The 21,974-nt window shown below is 42.5% G+C and overlaps 1 protein-coding gene across 1 annotated transcript in view; it reads left to right on the top strand.

Annotated features, from left to right (window-relative positions):
* Positions 1-21,974, top strand: part of PTPN12 (protein tyrosine phosphatase non-receptor type 12) — a 3,019,581-nt gene that overhangs the window by 709,382 nt on the left and 2,288,225 nt on the right. Inside the window, exon 6 of the mRNA XM_044088562.1 lies at positions 14,626-14,697. Coding sequence (XP_043944497.1) covers positions 14,626-14,697 — 72 coding nt within the window. The remainder of the gene's footprint in view (positions 1-14,625; positions 14,698-21,974) is intronic.

The raw sequence follows: 21,974 nt of genomic DNA on the forward strand, positions 1-21,974 counted from the left end.
AGGTTGATTTGAGGTGCTTAATTTGGAAAACAGTCTTACTTTTCTTGCAGAGGTCAGAACAGTTAGTATCTGAGTTGCAAGCTTGTATAGTGGGACATCCTTCTCTCATTTTCCACAAAGATAGGATTTGCTAAAGAATTAATCCTTCATTTACTTCTAATGTGGTATCCAAGTTTACCTGAAGCCAAGCAATCCAACTCCCTGTCTTCTTTCCAGAAATTATAAATGAGGGAGAAAAGGATACTCCATATTGTGGATTTCCACAGAGAATTCAGATACTGTCTTGACAGAACAAAATCTGTCAGACCTTTTGATCAGCTGTTAATTTCTTGTAAGGTAAGGGGAAAAAAAGAGAACATGTCAAAATAGACTACTTTAAAATGGCTATTTTATGCTGTTACTTTTTGTTATACCCACCAGAACAAAGCAATTCCAGGTAGGGTCAAGGTTCATTCTACTACGGCCGTCTTGGATTTGTCTGTGGCTGTTGGGAAACGTTTGGATTCTTGAAGCCACAATTTGGTTCTCTGTGCACACTTTTCCAAGTTAGATTCCTCCTTGACTATTCTCCAAAGGCACCTGGACCCTCATCCTTCCTCCTGTTCATGTTAAAGTATGGTAATCTAGGTCTACTTCTGATTGTCGAAAATGCATTTCTCGACAACCAGAAGATCAAACCCATTTAAGCAAAAGAGCACTAAATCGAAAGAGCACTTTCGCAAAAGTCGGTTCTCCGAAGCACATTACAGTGGGGACAAGGAGATGTATCCTTTTCCCCACTGTAGTGCGATCTCGCAGTTAGTATATTTAAGTAGGGGGTGTGGGGGGCTTGCCCCCCTGTAAAATACTGTTTTTTTTTTTTGCCCAGTTTGGAGAACCAGCTTTTGCGAAAGTGCACTTTCTATGTAGTGTATTTTCGCTTTAATGGGTCTCTGTTTCTTATTCGAGACTGTGAAATTTCGATTAAGAAACATAGACTCGGTAATCTACCCACATAGCTTAGGCTACTGCAGCAGTGACCCTTATGAAGAGCGTAGTGCAGCTGTGTAAGTAAACTTGCTGTAACAGTAGATGTTGGGGTGATCAGTCCATCCCCATACCTTTATATGTTTTTTTATGCCCTAGCATTGTCCTGTCAGGGCTTTAGGCTCTCTCTCTGTCTTGGTTTGAAAGCTGTGCAGGGCTTGACAACCAAACCTAACTTTTTAAGTCCAGCATGAGCTGACTATGGGCTTGAGTGCACGAAAATTGCCCTGAAAGTGGTGGAAGCTGGTAGGCTGTTATTTCCTTTGCATGATATAGCCCATATAACTCAGGCTACTGATCATTTAAACATCTTTTATGGTAAGTTTATTTACACAGCTTTCATAGTTTACCTCTCTGTTCTATTACACATCACACTTCCAGGATCTGCTCTCTACTTGAGAAAAATGTTGTGTCTGCTTGAGGTATAAAAATATTTGTGCAAGTACTTCCAAGCAAAAATCCTAAATCATCTGGACTTTGCATATTTGGGAGCCATAAGGATGTCTTCCTATTGCTCCTTTAAAAGTCATCCTTCAGTTCTCTCTTCCTAACCTTTTCTACCCTCCTCTGATTGATTGTTATAGTTACGCACTATTTTGTATGTCCTACTAATTATCCCATTTTAACAGCAGCTTCTGTTCTAAACTTGAATAAAAACTCTACAAGAGTTGGTCTTTCACTTAACACTCCCCTCTCCATCCCATTCTCTTTGCACATACCTTATCAGTCAGTCTCTTGTAGGGAAGATGTCTCTTACCTGCAATCCAAACTTCTGATTGCTGTCATCCCAGTTTATTACATTTCCCTCACTAGTTATTTGCCCAAAGTACCTTGATTCCTTTATTTTTATTTTATTTTACATTTGTTGACCGGGAAAGTCCGACTGGAACCAGGTCCATTTACACCGGAGGCCCAGGGAGAAAAGCTCCACATTAATTAAACAATAATTGCAAAAGGTTATAAGACAAGCAAAAAACACAAAAGAAATAATACAGTGGATTTGTTTTTAGCAAGCTTAAATTGCAGAAAAATTTGGCCCTAGATGGCAGTCAGCTGAGAAATTTCCAACACTGTAGCATGAAGACAGTAAGAAGAAGTAGTGAGGAAGGTGAGGAGGAGTGGAAGAGAGAATGAAAGTGTTTATGTAATGCATGGACAGAGCCAGGAATCTATAAGATGTGACTTAAGTGAGTTTTTGAACTGTGTTATAGACGATGCAGAAGATACATTATGGGGAGGTTATTCCACTTTCTAGTTATGGTATAAGAGAAAAGAGCTTTGCCAGCAGTGTTAGCATTTGAGATACATGGGGGAGTTTTGTTGGTAGAATGGAGAGGACGATTTGCTGAGTGTTGGGTCAGTAGTTGGTTTAGTGCTGGAGTTTTGTGAGGATGCCTTAGAATGTTGTAAGCAAGAACTAATTGGTGGTAACTAAGTAATTGAGGAAGTTCTAGCCACTGTAGTTCCTTTAGGGCTAGGCAGTGATGCCTTCTAAAAGCGGAGTTATTGGCAAATTTTGCAATTTTATTGTAACATGATTAAAGTTTGTCTAGGTCCAATTTCCTGACTTGGGTCAGGATTGGTGCTGCACACATTAGGGTAGACAATAGGTGGGTTTGGGCTAGGGTAACCAGTGCTTTATTTGATAGGAAGTTTTTGTGTCTGTATTCCCATTTTTTAATTAACTTTTTTGATGGTTTGAGAAGTATGGACATCAAAGTGAAGATTTTTGTCTATTTCTACACCAAGGAGTTTAGTATGGGGAGAGGAGAAATTACAGTGCTTTTACTGGAGGTGATAGTGAGGGAAAGAGGAGAGGTTTTAGATTAGTTGGGGGTAAAAAGGAGTAATTTGGTTTCATTGGGATTTAGGATAAGTTCGATATCAGTAATCCATCTTTCCACGGAGTTGAAGGATTCCTGGGTAAATTGCTGTAAAGTGGTTAGGGATGGGGCTGAGAGTAGAATTATCTGTGTACTATATACGTGAGGCATGGTGGGTGGAGGTGTGTAATTTGTTGGTGAAAATGTAGAATAATAATGGCCCCAATATTGAGCCTTGTGGGTGGAGGTGTGTAATTTGTTGGTGAAAATGAAGAATAATAATGGCCCCAATATTGAGCCTTGTGGTACTCCTATGGTAGTTGGCAGTAGAAGTGATAGCACACCTTGCCATTGGACAGATTGTTTCCTGCCAGATAGATAGTTTTTGAACCAGGCAATAGTATAGGGGGCAAAGGACAGTGAGGATAGAGTGTCTAATAGTAAATTCAGGAAGTGCTTAACTTGAGTGTGAATACATTTCTCAACTAGCTTAGATAGGGGAGGTAAGATAACAATGGGGCAGTAGTTGGGGCATAGTAGTTGCCGCCTTTGTGAAGAGAAATCATACATGAGACTTTCCATAGTTGAGGTATATAGGCTTCCTGTATGGAGCGGTTGATAAGATTTGAGACAGGATAAGCTAAGGATTCAGCTGCTATTTTTAGGAAGTTAGCGGATATACCATCGGCTGCAAGAGTGGTAGGTTTCAGTTTTAAGAGTAGTTTTTTTTTTTTAATTATAGAGGTTGGAGCAGGTGAGAGAGTAAAGGAATGTATATTATTGGGACTTGTGGTTGGGGTAAATAGAGAGTTATTCTTGGATAGTTGGGCAGATAATGACAGAATAGATTCTGTGAAGTGGTGATTAAATTGAGAAGCTATGTCATCATTATTAGTGGTGGTGTTGAGAGTTGGAGTGGTAGGTTTGCCGGGTTTTAGTAGGGAATTGATAGCTTGCCAAAACTTTTGGGGATTTTTGGAGTGTTTGTCGTGAATACCTAGGAAGTAGTTCTGTTTATCAAGGTTTGTTTGTTTTTTGGCCTGATTCCTAAGTTGTTGGTAGTTTTGTTTGGCTAAACTAGTGTTATTCTTTTTCCAGATCTTCCAGGCTTTATCTCTGGACTTTAGTAAGGCTCTTGTGCTCCTACTTAGCCATGGAGCATAAATTGCTTTAACTCTAATTGTTCTAATGGGAGCAACTGTATTAAGGACATTGGTAAATGTACTGTTGAAGAAATCAACTGCCTTGTCTAATTGTAGAGTTTGTAATGGATGCCAATTAGATTGTTTTAACATACTGTTAAGAATTTGTGGATTTAGTTTGTGCTCATCCCTAATTTGCTTATAAACTAAGGGTTTGGGTATGTTTATACGTTTTTGAAGGAGCAAAGTGGGGAGGTGATCACTAAGCGAATCGGGTAGAAAGCCCACTTGATAATTTTGTTAGGGGAAGTTTACTAAAGTTCAATCAAGAATTGATTAACGTTCTTCGTGTTTCACTGTTGCAGTCATTACATTTGGGTAATCTGCTGGCAGGTTGACCTCAGTCGGCCTGAATTCCAAAGTCTTGGGTCCTGCGTCGGTTGCTATCTCCTCTTCCATGACGTCAGGTCGTGAGGGGTATAAAACAAGCAGCCAACGCCATTTTCTTTAGTCTTTTTTGCCGCATGGTGCCTGAAGCAGAAGCATTTCACAAGTGCCAGTCGGCCGACTCCTAAAATATTCGAGTTTGAGTTTCAGAAACTAAGTCTTCACTAAAGCTAAGTAAAATTCAAAATGCTGACTTTGCAGCAGCTTCTGCCCATGCTGGGCAAAAATGCTTGGCTGGTGACATTAGACCTAAAAGAGGCATACCTGCATGTCCCAATAAGGCAATTGTGCAGAAGATACATCAGATTCAAGGCTGGCTTAATGCATTACCAATTCTCTGCACTGCCCTTTGGCTTATCTACTGTGCCCAGGGTATTTACAAAGCGCCTGGCACCAGTAATTGCATTTTGCAGACAAAGAAGTATACATATATATTCTTACTTGGAGGACTGTCGCATTCAAGCAGAGAACAAGGACATTCTTCTTCAGCACCTGGCATTTGTGAAAAGGTTTCTAACATGCCTAGGGTACACAATAAAAGAAAAGAAATCACAACTGGTACCCTCTCAAAAGATAACATTCCTGGGTGCAAGCTTGAATACAACTCCCCAGATGGCTTACCTCATGTCAGACAAGCAAAGGCAACTGATTACTTACTTCAAACTGATGGCAACAAAAACCCAGATGTTCATCATATTTCACTGCTGCAGTCATTACACTTGGGTTATCCTGCCGTCAGGTGGACCTGCATTCGGCCTGAGTTCCAAAGTCTTGGTCCGGCGTTGGATGCTGTCGCCTCTTCCCTGACGTCAGTGCACCAGGGGTATATAAGAAGCAGCAGACGCCATTTTCTTCAGTCTTTCTTGCCGCGCGGTGCCCGAAGCAAAAGCAGTTCGCACGTGCCGGTTGGCCGACTCCTGAGATTTCAAATTCAATTTCAGAACCTTCTGCCGGCTTTGGGCTTCATTACATGCTGCATCCTACTGATTCCATATGCAAGACTACATATGAGGAAACTTCAATGGTACCTAAAAAGTTTATGGAGTCAACATTGTCACAGTCTGGAAACAGTGATTCCTCTCATTCCCTGCCTACAACAGGAGTTTCTATGGTGGGCAAAGGCATGTCATCAAAGCATGGGACGGGCCTTCACTCCACCCCCTGCCAGCCAAACCTTAACAACAGATGCACCAGATTATGCCTGAGGGGCCCACATGGCGGGAAGATGCATTCAGGGCATATGGACCCCAAAACAAATGCATCTACATATCAACCAGAAAGAGATGCTAGCTGTTTAGTATGCCCTGACAGCCTTCAAGGACTTACTTCATCCAGGACAACTACTGATAAAGACAGACAACACCACAGTCATGTGGTATATAAACAAGCAGGGGGGCACACACTCATACCCCCTTTGCAGATTAGCCATGGCACTGTGGGACACAGCTTTGACTTAACAAATACATCTTCAAGCTGTATTCCTGTCAGGAAAACAAAATACTCTGGCAGACGATTTAAGCAGAAACCTTATGGATCCTCACGAGTGGAAACTAGATCCACAAGTCTTCAGCATGATAACAAAGAAATGGGGGAGCCCAGACATAGATCTATTTGCCTCTCCTCAAAATTATCAATTGAAAAGATTCTGCACAAGGACTTATCACAGACAAGCATGGAAAGTGGACACCCTATCCTTCAGCTGGAAAAACCTATCAGTTTACACCTTTCCTCCTCTGCCTCTTCTTCCCAAGGTCCTCTTAAAAGTCAGACAAGAGAAACCAAAGATTATACTAATTGCCGCGGACTGGCCCCGCCAATACTGGTACCCATTCCTAAGGAACTTGCCTCAATACCCAGCTTGGACCTTACCTCAAAGACCTCAACTTCTGCCCCAGCAAAACAATCAGATCCTTCACAGTAAACTCCAGACACTGAACCTGGCAGCATGGCTGATCATGTAGTTATACAAACAACACCTCTCAGTAAAGCTGTGATGGATGTCATTTTGGAAGCCAGAAGGCCTAGTACTAGAAAATCTTATGCTGATAAATGGAAGAGATTCTGTGCTTGGAATCAAGCACAAGGAACTGATACAGCAGAACCAAATATTCCCCAGATATTACAATACTTGACTAAGATGCTTGGCAACGGCCTGTCTTTCTCATCAATTAAAATCCATGCCTCTGCCATTTCAGCTCATTACAATACAGAGCCACCAATCTTTTCTCATCCTTTACTAAAGCAGTATCTTAGAGGAGCCAAAAATTTAAGACCTCCTAGAAGATCACCAATACCTGCATGGGACCTCAGTTATGTGTTGGAAAAGCTCACCCTGCCTACATTTGAAACAGCTGCTACTTCTGATATAAAGTTCTTATAGGTTCATAGGTTCATACTAGGCTATCTGCCCTAGGGCATTTATAAGCCTAGCCAGAATGTGTTTGGCTTTCGCCACCCATTTTAAATTAATTTTGCTATGCCCTTTTTTGAGGTTAGTATACTGTGCCTCTGTCTAACAGTGACACAGAAGTGATACCCGGGGTAAACCTACGATCTCCCATCCACTCAAGATTCCTCTTGAAGAGAGTCAATGAGGGACTCTGCCTAACCTGGGCTGGGATTTTATTCCAGAGTGAAGGGAGCCTCTGGGTTATGAATCTGTCCCTCCAGCATGTCCTATTTATTTCAGTGCTGAGGTTCAAGTCTCTCGAGCGTGTAGCTCGATGGGATTTGGATTTTCTGAGGTGCAGCATGTCCATTAATTCCGGGTTGGACATGGCTTTATACATCAGGCACAGATCAGGCGGTATGCCACTGAGTAGAGCTGGAGTTTCTTTAACCGGGCAGCATATGGCATCTGTTTGAGCCCTTTGATCCTCTTGGTGAGGTACTTTTGGGGTCTTTCCAGTTGCTACAGGTGTCTGGTAAGGTACATCCCAAAAGGGGCATTGTACTCAATTATGGGCCTGATGAGGGATGAGTAAAGAGGCACGATGACCTCCCCTGATCTAGATGTGAATCCCTCCATGATTAGGTGGGCTATATAAAATGTTTTTCTAACCACTTTGGCCACGTGGTTGTCAAATGAGAGATTGCTGTCAACTTGGGTCCCCAGGTCCCTAATTACTTCTTCTGTACTTAATGGATTACCACCTATGTGGTAATTTGTGGGCACTTGTTTTTGCCAAAGGGGATAACTATACACTTTTTGGCGTTTAGCTTGAGGCCATGGCTCTGGCACCAGTTATCTGTTTCTATGAGGCCCTTTTGGAGGATGCTTGTGTCGGCTGGAGAGGCGATTATGGCGCCCAGTTTGCAGTCATCTGTGAACTTGGTCAGCCACAGTCCTTCCATGTTGGCCTGTACCTCCGAGAAATATATACCGAACAAGAGAGGTCCCAGGACTGAGCCTTGTGGGACGCCACTTGTAACTGGTTTGGAGTCTGACATGGCTCCAGCAATTCTAACCATGTGGGTTCTGTCCTTGAGCCAGTTTGCAACCCATCTAGTCTCATAAGGGTTTATATTTAAGCTGGTGAGCTTATCTATAATGCCCGAGTGGGGTATTGTATCAAAGGCTTTTGCGAGGTCCAGGTAGGCTGTGTGGACCACCTTCCCCTCGTCAATGGCCTTGGTGACTGTTTCAAAGAAATCAACCAGGTTTAAGAGGCAGGATCTGCCCTTAAAGACGAACTGGGTAGGATCCAGTGTGTGTAGGTCCCCAATATCTTTATTTATGAGGTCCATGATGATCCTTTCCATAGCTTTGCAGACCAAGCTAGTCAGGCTTATGGGGCGATAGTTTCCAGGATCCGCTGAGGCACCACCTTTGTGGAGAGGGACCACTGTTGCTGTACGCCATTCTTTGGGTACATATCCTGTAGTAAGGCTGAGATTGAACAGTAGTTTTATGTTTGGGTTTAGCTCTTCTTGGAGTTCATGTAGGCGCAGCCGGGACACCGTCTGGTCCCATTTATGCTGTGTTTTTTGCTTTGGAGAGGGTGGCTCTTACCTGAGCATCTGAGATGTCAGGGGGGCAGCACTCTGCTGGGATAGATATTTGCCCTTTTGGTGGGAAGGGGGGGAGAAGTTTGCGCTGAACCTGTCAGCTAGGATGTTGGCAATGTCTGTGGGTTCGGTGTATTTTTTGTCATTTTGGACTAATTCTGAGCATATCTGGGAATTACCACCCAGGTTCCTAACATAACTAAAGAAAGCCTTGTGATTATCCTTAGTGTCCTGTGCAATTTTTCTCTCGAAGCTAGCCTTAGACGATTTTATGAGTGCCTGTAGTTTTTTGCTAATACTGATCAGAGATGCCTTCCCTTTTTGGAATTTTGCTCTATCATTTAGTAGCTTCCTCCTTCTATTGTATAGTTTGTTTATGGCTGGGGTCCACCAGACAGGACGTCTGCCTTTGGAGGATTGGGTCTTGGTTTTATTTGGGATCGCATGATCCATGCATTCCTGAAGGTGTTCATAGAATGCGTTTATAAAGGATTCTGCGGTCTGGTCCGTATTTTACACAGGCCCGGGGGCTTTGAAGGATTCCACCTCGGTTTTGAGGAGTGTGAAATTTGCTTTAGAGAAGTTTTTCACTGTGGTTTTCTGGGCAGGGGTGGGGTCAGGATGTGAATATCCAGTGAGATTAGTTTATGGTCTGATCTTACCAGTGAGGGATACACTTCTGGTCTGGAGCATAGAATCCCCATGTTGGTGATGATCAGGTCCAGTATGTTTTCCCCTCTTGTGGGAGTGGTAACAAGTTGTTCCATAGCATTTGAGTTTATAAATTCTAGGAACCTGTGGGCTAGGGTGTTGGAGCTAGAGTAATGCTCCCAGTCTATGTTTGGGTAGTTGAAGTCGCCCAATATAATGGTGTTTGGAGAGACCTTCATATTTTCCAGTGTTCTCAGGAAGGCCGAGTGGGGTTCCTGGGTTAGGGATGGTGGTCTGTAGCAGGCTATAAACTGGAAGGCAGTTTTACCCACTGTTAGTTGCACATGGATAGTCTCTGATGCTTCGTGCTGTGCCACCAACCTGGAGGTGTGGGTATCTTTGACGAGTATTGATACTACCCCTCCTTTTGTGGGTCGGTCCAAGCATGGTATGAGGTATAACCTGGTAGTGCTGGGGTGCTCTCGGGAACCTTGAACCAGGTTTCTGTTACTGCGCAGATATCGATATTCTCCATGCTAAGGAGAGTTTTGAGTGCGTGCATCTTAAGGTTTTGACTTCTGGTGTTGAGTAGCATTACAGCTCTGCTACTAGCAATTACTTCAGCAAGAAGTCTCAAAGCTACAGGCCCTCATGGCTGTGGAGCCTTTCATGGAAAACAACTCTGCTACTAGCGATTACTTCAGCAAGAAGTCTCAGAGCTACAGGCCCTCATGGCTGTGGAGCCTTTTATCATATTTTACCCAGACAGGGTGTCTCTGAGGACAAATCCAACATTCATGCCTAAGGTGGTTTCCAGTGTGGCTCTTAACTATACTATTCATCTGCCAACCTTTTATCCAAATCTGCAGAACAAGGGGGAAAGAATTCTGCATTACTTGGACGTACACAGACAGCTAAGATTCTACTTGAGCAGGACTAACGCTCTAATAAACTGAGCAATTATTAGTGACATATGCTGCAGGATCAGAAGGAAAGGCTATTTCAAAGCAGACTATTTCAAAGTGGATAAGCCACTGCATTAGTTTCTGCTACTTACACCATGGCAAACCTGTGCCCAAGTGCATTAGGTCTCATTCCACCAGAGCTGCAGCTACTTCAGCAGCCTTTCTCAGAGGAGTACCAACCAAAGACATTCTAGAGGCTGCTACTTGGAGTTCTGTTCACATCTTTACAAAGCATTATCATTTGCCTCTCTACTCTAAGTCCAGGGCAGGCTTTGCCACTGCAGTTTTTCAGAGCCTTATAGCCGCACCTAATGCTGTTTAGCTCCAGCCTCCCAACCATAGCTCTGGGATTCTACACAAATGTAATGACTGCAACAGTGAAACACGAACATAGTACAGTTGTGTACACTTTACCATAAATGTAGATGTTCGAGTGTATTCACTGTTGCAGTCCAGGTTACCCGCCCGCCATCCCCCTTTCATTCTGGAGTTTATCTTTCCTTCTCTATCTTCTACAACCTATGTGGTGTATTTGCTTGTAGATGAAGGTAGAGTTTATATTGATGCATGTATATATAGTTTTTATACATATATATTTTTGCTACCTTTTTGGGGGCACCTGACATCTGGGGCAAGAAAAACTAAAGAAAATGGCATCGGCTGCTTGTTTTATACCCCTGACGACTTGGCGTCATGGAAGAGGAGACAGCAACCGACGCAGGACCCAAGACTTTGGAATTCAGGCTGACTGAGGGTAACCTGTCAGCAGATTACCCAAATGCAATGACTGCAACAGTGAATACACTCAAACATTTACATTTATGGTAAGTGTACACAACTGTACTTTTTGGAGATTTCCTGTCCACTCTAGTGGGTTTTTGGATGAGTTGTGAGAACCCAAATAAGTTAATATGGTAAGAGGGGTTGTTAGAGTTGCAGGCTAGCCAGTCTAAATGTATGTCCCCTAATAGGATAGTTTCCTGAGGCAGGTTATATCTAGTCCATTGTAAGATTTCCTCGATTATGGGGGAGTTGTCTGGAGGGATGTAACTGCAGAGAATGTTGATTCTCTTTGTTGTTTAGAAATAAAACTGAGCCTAATGTTTCGGCATTCAGAAATTTGGGTAGAGGAGTTTGCAGAGGTTGTGTGCTTTCCTTTGCCAATTTTCTCCAGTGAATTCCAGCCCCCTCTTGTCTATTTTCTGTACTCTTCGTTTTAGTCATCCCTGTTGGTAAAACATACTTTTTCTACTCCTGTGTTGTCTTCGTTCTTAGATTGCTTTCTGCAGCTTTATGAATATAATATTATGAGTGCTTCTTGTTACTAAGGTTCTGCAGTAAATTAAAAAGAAAAAGAACTGCATCCAAAATCCTGCTCTCTCCTTATTTCTCCCCCCCCCCCGGACCTTTTCATCATCATTATCCATTTGTACTTTGATTAACCTTCTGCTTGGGTTATCTATATTAGCCTTAACTGCATAGCTATTAAGTATCCATTCAAATCAGGTAATCCTAAACCACCTTATTCTATGGAGGGGGTCTGCTTATCCTACTTAACTCTTGCCCTCTTCCCCTCCCAGATACATTTCTTCAACTCTGATGTCCATAACTCAAAAGTTTGATAAAAATATGCTTGACCTTTATATAAAAACGAATGAGACTAAAGACATTATCACTGCTTGTATCTTACTATTCATATCCATAATAAAGAGATTTCACTTTCTCAGTTTTTGTATTTTCTTTTGTTTAGTCTCTTCCCACATATCCTTAGATGCCATAACAGAATCCTTTTTAATCCATGCACATACATATTTCATAATTTACTAGTATTGCCTTTTTTATCTTGAATTAATTTTGTATCCTAAAGATACTTGAAACTGTCTCAGAATATACTCCACAATATTGTAATGCCCTTTTCTGGATTCATCAAGTACAAAGTATCATCATCTGCAAGTAAAGCTATTTTTATTGATTACTACACCAGGTATATCTTTGAATTTGTTGGTGTCTTATGTTCTTTGCCAAGTGGCTCTAAATATCAAGCAAGCAACAAAGGGGAAAGAAGATAGCCCTAATTGGTTACTCTGCTCAAACACATCTTGTCAGAGAGAGGAACCCTGCCATCTTAATTTTTGCCTCCTGCCCTTCATAAATTCTACTAATTAATGCTGTTATTCTTTCAGGGAATGCTTATGCTTTCATTGCCCTACTCATAAAATCCCATCAGACACTATCAAATGCTTTGTATCCATCAAGACCCACCAACAGTAGCAGCATTTTCTTACATTCTGCTTCCCTCCTTATCATAACTGTTTTGTTAATGTCATCAAATGTTTTTGCCTCCCCGGCACAAAACTACATTGATTCATATCTTTTAAATTTGGCAACATCTTTGCCATTCTGTTAGCTAGTATAGACATAAACATTTGATACTCAAAGTTTAAAATTAAAATGGGTCTATAGGAAGCTGGCTCTGAAGGGTCTTTGCCCTCTTTGAGTAATACAGCCATCACAGCTTTTTTCCGAGATATGCTGGTGCCTTCCCCTTTTTAAAATGCTGTGAAGCAAAACCTTCCTGATCCTTTTATCACTTTATTCCCACCTAACTTGCAAACTTCCATGGGAATGCCAAGTGTGACTTTATTGTTGACTGATTATATATCGCCACTTTTTTATCTCAAGTCTTCCCGTCTTTGCTATTAATTGTTGAACGTTATCATCTGACATTGGCATAATAAGTTTTCCATCAGTATTTCTGTTTGTGTTTTATTGGTTTCCACATTCATGTGCTTTATACAAATGTTCAGAACATTTCTAGAATGCGACTAATACCTCTGCAGGATCTCTGGTTATTTTTCTTGTTATATGCTCCCTAAGTTTGTTTAGTGCCTGTACTTTTTGCTTTTTTTTGCCCAGCTCACTATTGTAAAGGTTGATGTGCTCTGGAGTTATCAAAAAATGTTTGCTTAGCAGCAACCCTTCTTAGCCTCCCTGGAGATATACCCATCAGAAAAAAATGAAACCTTTAACATCACTCACTCAGTCAAGAAGCCAGGCCCCCGTGGGACCAAAGTGTATATTGGAAAAAGCTTACATAGTCTGCATTTGACTCTGTCAGCTCTGCAGAGGTCATATTCTTTAACTGGTAAACCATATTTTTGTAATGGTAACCTGGTCTGAAGGATTTTAGAGCTGCATGTGTCCTTCCCTATTAAAGATAGGATGTCACTAAGAAATAATCATTGAAGTATTGTCAGCAGTTAACATTTTTCATTATCCATTTGCCTTTCTTTTTACCTAACTGCTGCTGACAAGGTGAATACGTCTTTCACTTTACACTGTCTACTGTCAGTTGTAATGCTGTGCTAAGATGGTGTAAAACAGTAAAGACCACTCCCTTTTTCTGTCATTTAGTAACAGAAGAGATTGCTTAGCTAAACAGTGCTCATCTAAGAGGCTGGTAAAATGCTTAGTTTACCTAAAGTGACAAATCTCAAAAATACTTTAAAGCACCTACTTTGGCAATTAGCATCTCTTCCTTTGAGCAAGTTCCATTAGATAGTATTTGTGTTGCAACTACTTGTTTTACATTGTTTTTTTCCGTGCATTTCAAACTTGACTGGTCTAGAATTCCTTTGAATGGACAGTTCCAAAAGATGCCATGTTGTAGGAGGTGTTGCCAGTGTCTCAAAATCTGCCCCTACAGCCATAGTTCTTGTAAGTCAGTTGCTTAAGTTTGAGAAAGTATTCCATGCTGTGCTTATGTGCAAGAGGCCTGGCAGTTGGTCCTCACCTTATCCTGATATTTTTTTTTTTTTTTTTTTGATTTTCGCTTTGCACTAAAGGGTGGTTTCCTAAAGGTTTAAGTGGAGCGACAAATTTGCAATTACCTAGGTAAAGGAAGACTGGAGGAATTCAGACCATGAAAAGTTTTACTTGCCCAGCAGTCCTGTATCCAAAGAATGATCTTTCAATGTCAGCATTAAGTTGATTGCCTCACCTCTGTGTTTTATTGGAATTGACTGCTTTAGTTAGTATACATTACTATCATGTGCTGTTTTGGATAATATGCAGCCTCTAAAAAGTTCAAAATGCAGCACTTCTTTTTGTTATATAGTACATTTATTACTACTGTGATTGCATTCTGCTGTTTAGTCCAGATGTAACTCAGATTATTTACATAGCAAGCTCCTCTACCTTAAGTATTTGCAAAGGCTAAGTTTAAAGGGGTTTGAAATTAAAGTTTTCAATTTTTTTTTCTGAAGGCAGTTAAACATTTATTAGTTCACTATTACGAGTTCAGAACTGTATTACTCATTGTTAGCTGTTGAACACTTTACTTTGCAGCCAGCATGCAAGTAATATTGCTCAACTTGTTTTAAAAAAGATGTGTGTAAGATGTATTTCTAATGTCTGCAAAAAATAGTTTCAAAATGTTTTCTTTTTATTGATTTTCTTTTGTAGTACTGCATTTATTTTGCTCCTGCTTAATTGTGCATTGACGAGTTTTTGTTGTTACCCTACAGTATGTAATTTTTTAATTTTTTTTTCCCCTTTGTGTAGAAAAAATGTGAGCGATATTGGCCACCTCACGGAGAAGAACCTGTATCATTTGGACCATTTCACATTTCATGTGTAGGTGTTACAAAGTGCATACTAACCTGTGACAAATTATTCTTTTATATTTTCACGATTATGTTTCTTTTTTGTCATGTCTGTGGTAGTATTTGGTGTCTTGACTGAAGTCACAGTTGCCGTATTCTTAACATATGAGTTTTTGTCTTCTGTCATCTTGCCGGGGTACCAAAGCTGTAGCTTCCTGAGGGCATACATCCTCAACCTCTCCGGTCTTGTGCATCAGGATATATAGGCAGATGTATGCATGAGTACCTCAGACTATCTTGCTGCCAGCCCGAATGCAGGTCGTGCATCTGTTGGACTGATCTTCATTGAGTCATTGGTATAATTGCTTTGCTTTTTCATGCTTCAGATAAGTGTCCCATTGAGGAACCTTCCTTTTTTGATTTTTTTTTTTGATTTGTGTAGACTATTTTTGTTAGATGTCAGCTAGGTGGGGTAAGTGCAGGTGTGGTAGGCAGATTGCGTACATGGACTTGCACACTAAGTGCCTTTTTGTTTAGTCCTGGAACTTGACTACAGAACCTGCTGTATCTGCCAGTCATTTGTTCCGAAAACCCTTGGGTCGAACCTTTCCTCCCTTAACATGTTCCTTGAAATTCAGCGCCTAAAACACTTGGCTCAACCCAAAATGGCGGAATCCCTGGCATCTTTTCTCACACCCTCTCATCAAACAGTTCCTAAGAGGAGCTAACAACTTGAGGCCACCCAGAAGAGCTCCTACCCCAGCTTGGGACCGTAACTTTTTGTTGGAAAAGCTCACTCTGCCTCCCTTTGAACATGCAGCTTCAGCAGAGTTAAAATTTCTCTCTTGGAAGACAGCCTTGCTTCTAGCCATCACTTCAGCTAGAATAGTATCAGAGCTACAAGCCCTTATGGCTGTAGAGCCCTTTATCATTTTCCATACTGACAGGGTCTCTCTCAGGACTAACCCATCCTTCTTGCCTAAAGTGGTGTCCAGTGTGGCTTTAAACCAATCCATTCGTTTGCCCACCTTTTTCCCTAACCCACAAAACAAGGGGGAAAGGATTCTGCACTCTCTAGATGTGCACAGACAGCTAAGATTCTACCTGGACAGGACTAAATCTTTTAGAAAAACTGATCAATTGCTAGTCAGCTTCACTGCAGGGGCAGAGGGAAAGGCCATATCCAAACAAACAATCTCCAAATGGATAGCACACTGCATCCATTTCTGCTACAAACAGCACGGGAAACCACCCCCAAAGGGGGGGGGGTCAGGACACATTCCACCAGAGCAACCTCCACTTCTGCAACTTTTCTCTGAGGGGTCCCCACCAGGGACGTCCTGGCGGCTGCAACATGGACATCTGTTTATACCTTCACCAAGCATTACCAGTTGCCTATCTTTTACAAATCCAGGGCAAGCTTTCCCAACGCAGTCTTGCAGGGCATCCTAGCCAGCCCCCAGTCTTCTTGACTGCCTCCACCCTTTTGTACAGCTTTGGGAATCAACCCAAATGTGATGACTGCAACAGTGAAACATGAAGAACATAGTACAGTTGTGTACACTTACCATAAATGTAGATGTTCGAGTGTATTCACTGTCGCAGTCTGGTTTCCCTCCCTCCCTCCATCCCCCTGGTCTCTCTCTCTCTCTCTCACTCTCCTTACAAGGAATTTTTGGTATTTACTTTCTACTGGTGGTGATGTTCTTCGTGTTTCACTGTTGCAGTCATCACATTTGGATTATCTGCTTGCAGTAGCCTTCAGTCGGCCTGATTATCAAAGTCTTGGGTCCTGCGTCGGTTGCTGTCTCATCTTCTGTAATGTCAGGTAGTCAGGGGTATAAAGCATGCAGTCGACGCCATTACATCAGTCTTTCTTGCCGTGCGGTGCCCGAAGCAGAAGCAGTTCACAAGTGCTGGTTGTCCGCCTCATGAAATTTTCATTTTCGAGTTTCAGAACCGAAGTCTTCAACTAAAGCTAAGTACCCCATTGAGGAAACTTTTTCTTGCTCTAAACCGATGTCAGTAAAAGTCAGTAATTGTATTTCTTGTGGAAAGCAAATACCTCATAAAGATTTTTATTCGTACTATATTCCTTGCCTAGGCCCGGACCACGACGTACCTCGCTGTCGGTTTTGTGCCTTATTTAAACAGCGAACTATTAGTCGTCGGTATATTTATGCTTCTAAATATTTTGGTACTCAGTTCAATTATCCAGATATGTCTTCGGTAAGTCACCTGACTACCGACATTCCGAAAAAACGCAAAGATAAAGACAGAGACAGGCTGCCTTGGTCCAAAGCTGCCAATGACGCTTCTCCTAAGCTAGTTGCCAGTTCGCCGGTACTCAGACGCTTTCGAAACCCCTGATACCCGCTACTTCAGATTCGCAGGCCTCTACTGAGACCCATTCTGAGTCCGGTATGCCACGAGATGCTTCAACTGTGGAACCTGCGGATGTCTCTACCTTGGATGGGTCCAGAGCCGCTGTGCAGATACCGGCTTCTGAGGGTGTATTCAGGCTTACTGACTTGCATATTAGACCGACGCCATCTTCTTCTTCAAGGCCTAAAACTTGAACCATGCCTAGAAAGCCGACGCCCAGACTGCATGGACACCTTTATGCCTAAAAAGCAAATGATAAGAATGGCTGAAGACCTTATTAATTTAATCGGGGAAGCTAACCTTTCCCCTCTAAGAGACCTAGGACTGAATGTACTTATGATACTTCTGATCAGGATTCTGAAATTTCTGTTTCCTCTGATGACCAGGATTTACCCTTATCTACATATGGGGATTCTGATGCAGAGGACTCTACCCCCCCCCCGGAGGATTTCTCTTTTGGTGAAATCTTGGATACTCTTAGGGAGCATTTTCGCTGGGAAAGCCAGGGTTACCCTGATTCTAAAAAGAGGCTTAGGAATTTCTTACTCCTGCCCCAACACAGGTCTTTAGCTGTCCCTCCTGTACTAGACATTGTTGATGATGCCTTTTCGGAATGTAGCTTGGCCCTTGACTCTTTACCTCCTGCTCCCAGAAAACCTGATAGACATTACAGGGTTCCTGACTCTCACAAGTTCCTTTTTAAAAATCCTACTGCGGATCCTGAGACCATTTCACAGGAGCCCAAGGGCATTGAGGCTATTACTGCCAAAAATTCTACCCCCCTCTGATAGAGATTCCAGGGCGCTGGATAGATGGGGTAAGAAGGCATACATTTCTGCAACCTTGGCCATTAGGGCCTTAAACTGCCAGTTTCGTATGTTAAAGTATCAGAGGCATATTACTGTATTGCTTAAACAGAAAATGCTGTTGATTCCTGACTGTGCTGAAAATACGGATTTACTGGGTTTAATGCATTCTGCTGAACAAGTTGGAAAACATACTTTGCAATGTGGTTTTGATTCATTAGAGGCATCTTGCAGGGCTGCTGTCACTGGGGCTGTACTTAGAAGGCATGGTTGGCTTAAGGAGCAATCTTTGCCAGATCATGTTAAAGGTAAATTGCTGGATGCTCCCTTAAATCAAGACCGCCTGTTTAGCAACAAAGCAGAAGTAGTACTCAAAAAGATGGAGGAAAAAGCTAAATCTATGCAAACTGTTAAAGATTTCCTACAAGTACAGCCTCCAAGATTTAGTAAGCATTGGCCCTCTAAGAATTGGTCGTTTCCTGCCTCTTCCAGGCCTTCTCAGTCCAAACCCAGAACCAGCAGAACAGCCAGGCTTCAGTTCCAGGGTACAGGCAGGACTAAGCAGTGGGGGGGGCTCCCACTTCCAAATCAGGGAGTAGTAAGACTCCCCCCTATGGTAAGCTGTCTCAATGACTTAACTTTAAAACTTCCAAGCCCTTCTCAACTGACTGCTCCTTTAGGGGGAAAGATTGCTCTGCAGGCAAAAAACTGGGAACTCATTACCCAAGACAAATGGGTTTTAAATATAGTTTCCCAAGGATACAGATTTCACTTCCACACATTACCAACCCTAAACGGTTGGCCAGATCTACCCCCAAGTCAGTGGGCAGAGACTCAAAAGCAAGTTCTCTCTCTCTCTCTTAAGCATCAGGGCTATTCAAACTGTACCAGAAGAGGAAAAGGGGCAAGGTTTCTACTAAAGAGTTTTCTTGGTACCCAGAAAAGACAACTCATGGCGTCCTATCCTGAACCTTTCTATCCTGAACCTTTCTATCCTAAACACCTTTGTGGTGATCCCAAAATTCAAGATGCTAACTCTTCACCAGTTGCTTCCTATGCTAGGCAAGGAGGCCTGGTTAGCAACACTGGATTTAAAGGAAGCCTACCTGCCCATCCCAGTAAGGGAATCTTGCAGAAGATACCTACACTTCAGAGTGGGCTACCTGCACTATCAGTTCTCTACACTGCCCTTTGGCTTATCTACTATGCCCAGGGTATTCACAAAGTGCCTAGCTCCAGTCATTGCATTTTGCAGATAAAGAAATATTCAAATATACCCATGCCTGGACAATTGTCTAATTCAGGCCGAAAGCCAGGACATACTTTTGAATCATCTGGCATTTGTACAAAAGGTGCTAACTTGTCTGGGGTACACCATAAATGAAAAGAAATCCCATCTTTTTACCCTGTCAACAAATTATATTCCTGGGAGCAAGCTTGAACACAACTTCCCAGATGGCTTTCCTCACGCCAGAGAAACAAATTCATTTGACAACTTACTTCAAACTAATGGCCACAAAAACCCTGCTATCTCAAGGCAAATAATCCACACCTTGGGGTTCATGGCCTCCTGCATTTTCCTAATTCCATATGCAAGATTGCATATGAGGAAACTACAATGGTATCTTAAAAGCCTATGGTGTCAACATTCTCAGGATATAGAAGCAATGGTTCCTATCTTACTTTGCCTACAGTTAGAGAGTTCCTTTGGTGGGCAGAGGTCTGCCACCAAAACAAGGGACTACCATTCACTCTACCCCCTGCTGCCCAAACCCTAACAACAGACGCATCAGACTATGCATGGGGGGCTCACCTGGCAGGGAAGTGCAGTCAGGGCAAATGGAACCCAACTCAAATGCACCTGCATATCAGTCAAAAAGAAATGTTAGCTGTACAGAATGCTCCAACAGCCTTCAAGGACCATATTCTTCCAGGACAATAAATAGTAAAGCTGGACAGCACCACTGTTATGTGATAGATAAACAAGCAGGGGGGTACCCATTCATACCCCCTCTGCAGACTAGCCATGGCTCTGTGGAACACAGCCTTGAGTTACCAAGTGCATCTACAGGCTCAATTCCTGCCAGGAAAACCAAATACACTGGCAGGCGAGCTAAGCAGAAATCTCATGAACCCAACGAGTGGAAACTGGAACCAAATACTTAAGCATGTTGATAAACAAATGGGTGAGCCCAGATATAAACCTGTTTGCCTCCCCCCAAAACTACCAATTGGACAAATTCTGCACAAGGACTCCCCACAAACAAGCTTGGAAAGTGGATGCCCTGTAATTCAGCTGGAAAAATCTATCAGTTTATGCCTTTCCTCCTCTGTCTCTCCTCTCCAAAGTACTACTAAAGATCAAACAGGACAAACCAAGGACAATGCTGATTGCACCAGACTGGCCACGCCAACACTAGTACCCCCTCTTGCCCCAGTGTGTCACTGCCGGCTCCATGGCACCTGCCTCAGACCCCTACCCTGCTCTCCCAGCAGGAGGGCCAGCATCTGCATTCTCAGCTTCAAACCCTGGTCATGGCAGCTTGGCTAATTACCTAATCTCTCTGTTACCTTCCCTCAGTAAACAAGTGTTGGATGTCATTTTGGAGGCAAGGAGGCCTAGTACTAGAAAATCGTGTGCTGAAAAATGGAAAAGATTCTGTTCCTGGAACCAAATCCAAGGGATGGGCACAGCAGCACCCAGTTTACCTCAGATTCTTCAATACTTAACTGAGATGCTTCACAAGGGCCTTTCTTTTTCCTCCATCAAAATTAATGCCTCAGCCATTTCAGCTCATTACAACACAGAACCACCCCTCTTCTCTCATCCACTGTTCAAGCAGTTCTTCGGAGGGCACAAAAACATAATACCACGCAGGAGAGCCCCGACTCCAACCTGGGACCTTACCTTTGTATTGGAAAAACTCACTCTACCTCCTTTTGAGCCTGCTGCAAGTGCAGAGTTAAAATTCCTTTCTTGGAAAACAGCCTTCCGATTAGCAATCACTTCAACAAGGAGGGTATCTGAATTACAGGCCCATATGGCAGTGGAGCCTTTCATCATTTTTCATGTGGGCAGGGTGTCCCTCAGGACCAATTCCTCCTTCATGCCCAAGGTAGTATCAAGTGTGGCTCTTAATCAGTCCATTAATTTGCCAACCTTCTTTTCTAATCCACAGAACAAAGGGGAACAGATACTGCACTCTTTAGATGTGCACAGACAACTTAGATTTTACTTGGACAGGACTAAACCTCAAAGGAAATCTGAACAACTGCTGGTGGCATTTGCTGCAGGGGCAGAGGGGAAGGCCATTTCAAAGCAAAACATTTCTAAATGGATAGGTCATTGCATTCATTTCTGCTATAAGCACCCTGGAAAACCTATCCCACAGGGGATAAGACTACACTCAAACAGGGCTGCATCTACCTCTACAGCCTTTGTCAGAGGTGTCCCTACCAGGGACATCCTAGAAGATGCTACCTGGAGTTCTGTACATACTTTCACCAAGCATTACCATTTGCCAATTTTCTCTAACTTCAGAGCTGTCTTTGCCACTGCAGTCTTGCAAGGCCTTATAGCTGGTCCTAATGCTATCTAAATTCCTCCTCCTGTCCTTACTTTTGAGAATCTACCCAAATGTGATGACTGCAACAGTGAAACACGAATAACATAGTACAGTTGTGTACACTTACCATAAATGTAGATGTTCGAGTGTATTCGCTGTTGCAGTCCTGGTTACCCTCCCTCCAGCCCCCTAACTTCTTTTGGCTATAAATCTATTTTCCTATACTATGCTTAAAAGCTTTTTGGTGTATTTGCTTTTTTGTTGGAGGTATAACCTTGCATATATATATTTAATTGCTTCCCCTTAGGGGGGCACCTGACATCTGTGGCAAGAAAAACTGATGTAATGGCATTGGCTGCATGCTTTATACCCCTGACTATGTGACGTCACGGAAGATGAGACAGCGACCCAACACAGGACCCAAGACTTTGATAATCAGGCCGACTGAGGGCTACTACAAGCAGATAACCCAAATGTGATGACAGCAACAGTGAATACACTCAAACATCTACATTTATGGTTAGTGTGCTTTTTTCCACCATAACCTAGCT

The sequence above is a fragment of the Protopterus annectens genome, chromosome 11.part0 (assembly GCF_019279795.1).
Source record: "Protopterus annectens isolate FY-2018-M chromosome 11.part0, PAN1.0, whole genome shotgun sequence".
Classification (NCBI taxonomy): Eukaryota; Metazoa; Chordata; order Ceratodontiformes; family Protopteridae; genus Protopterus; species Protopterus annectens.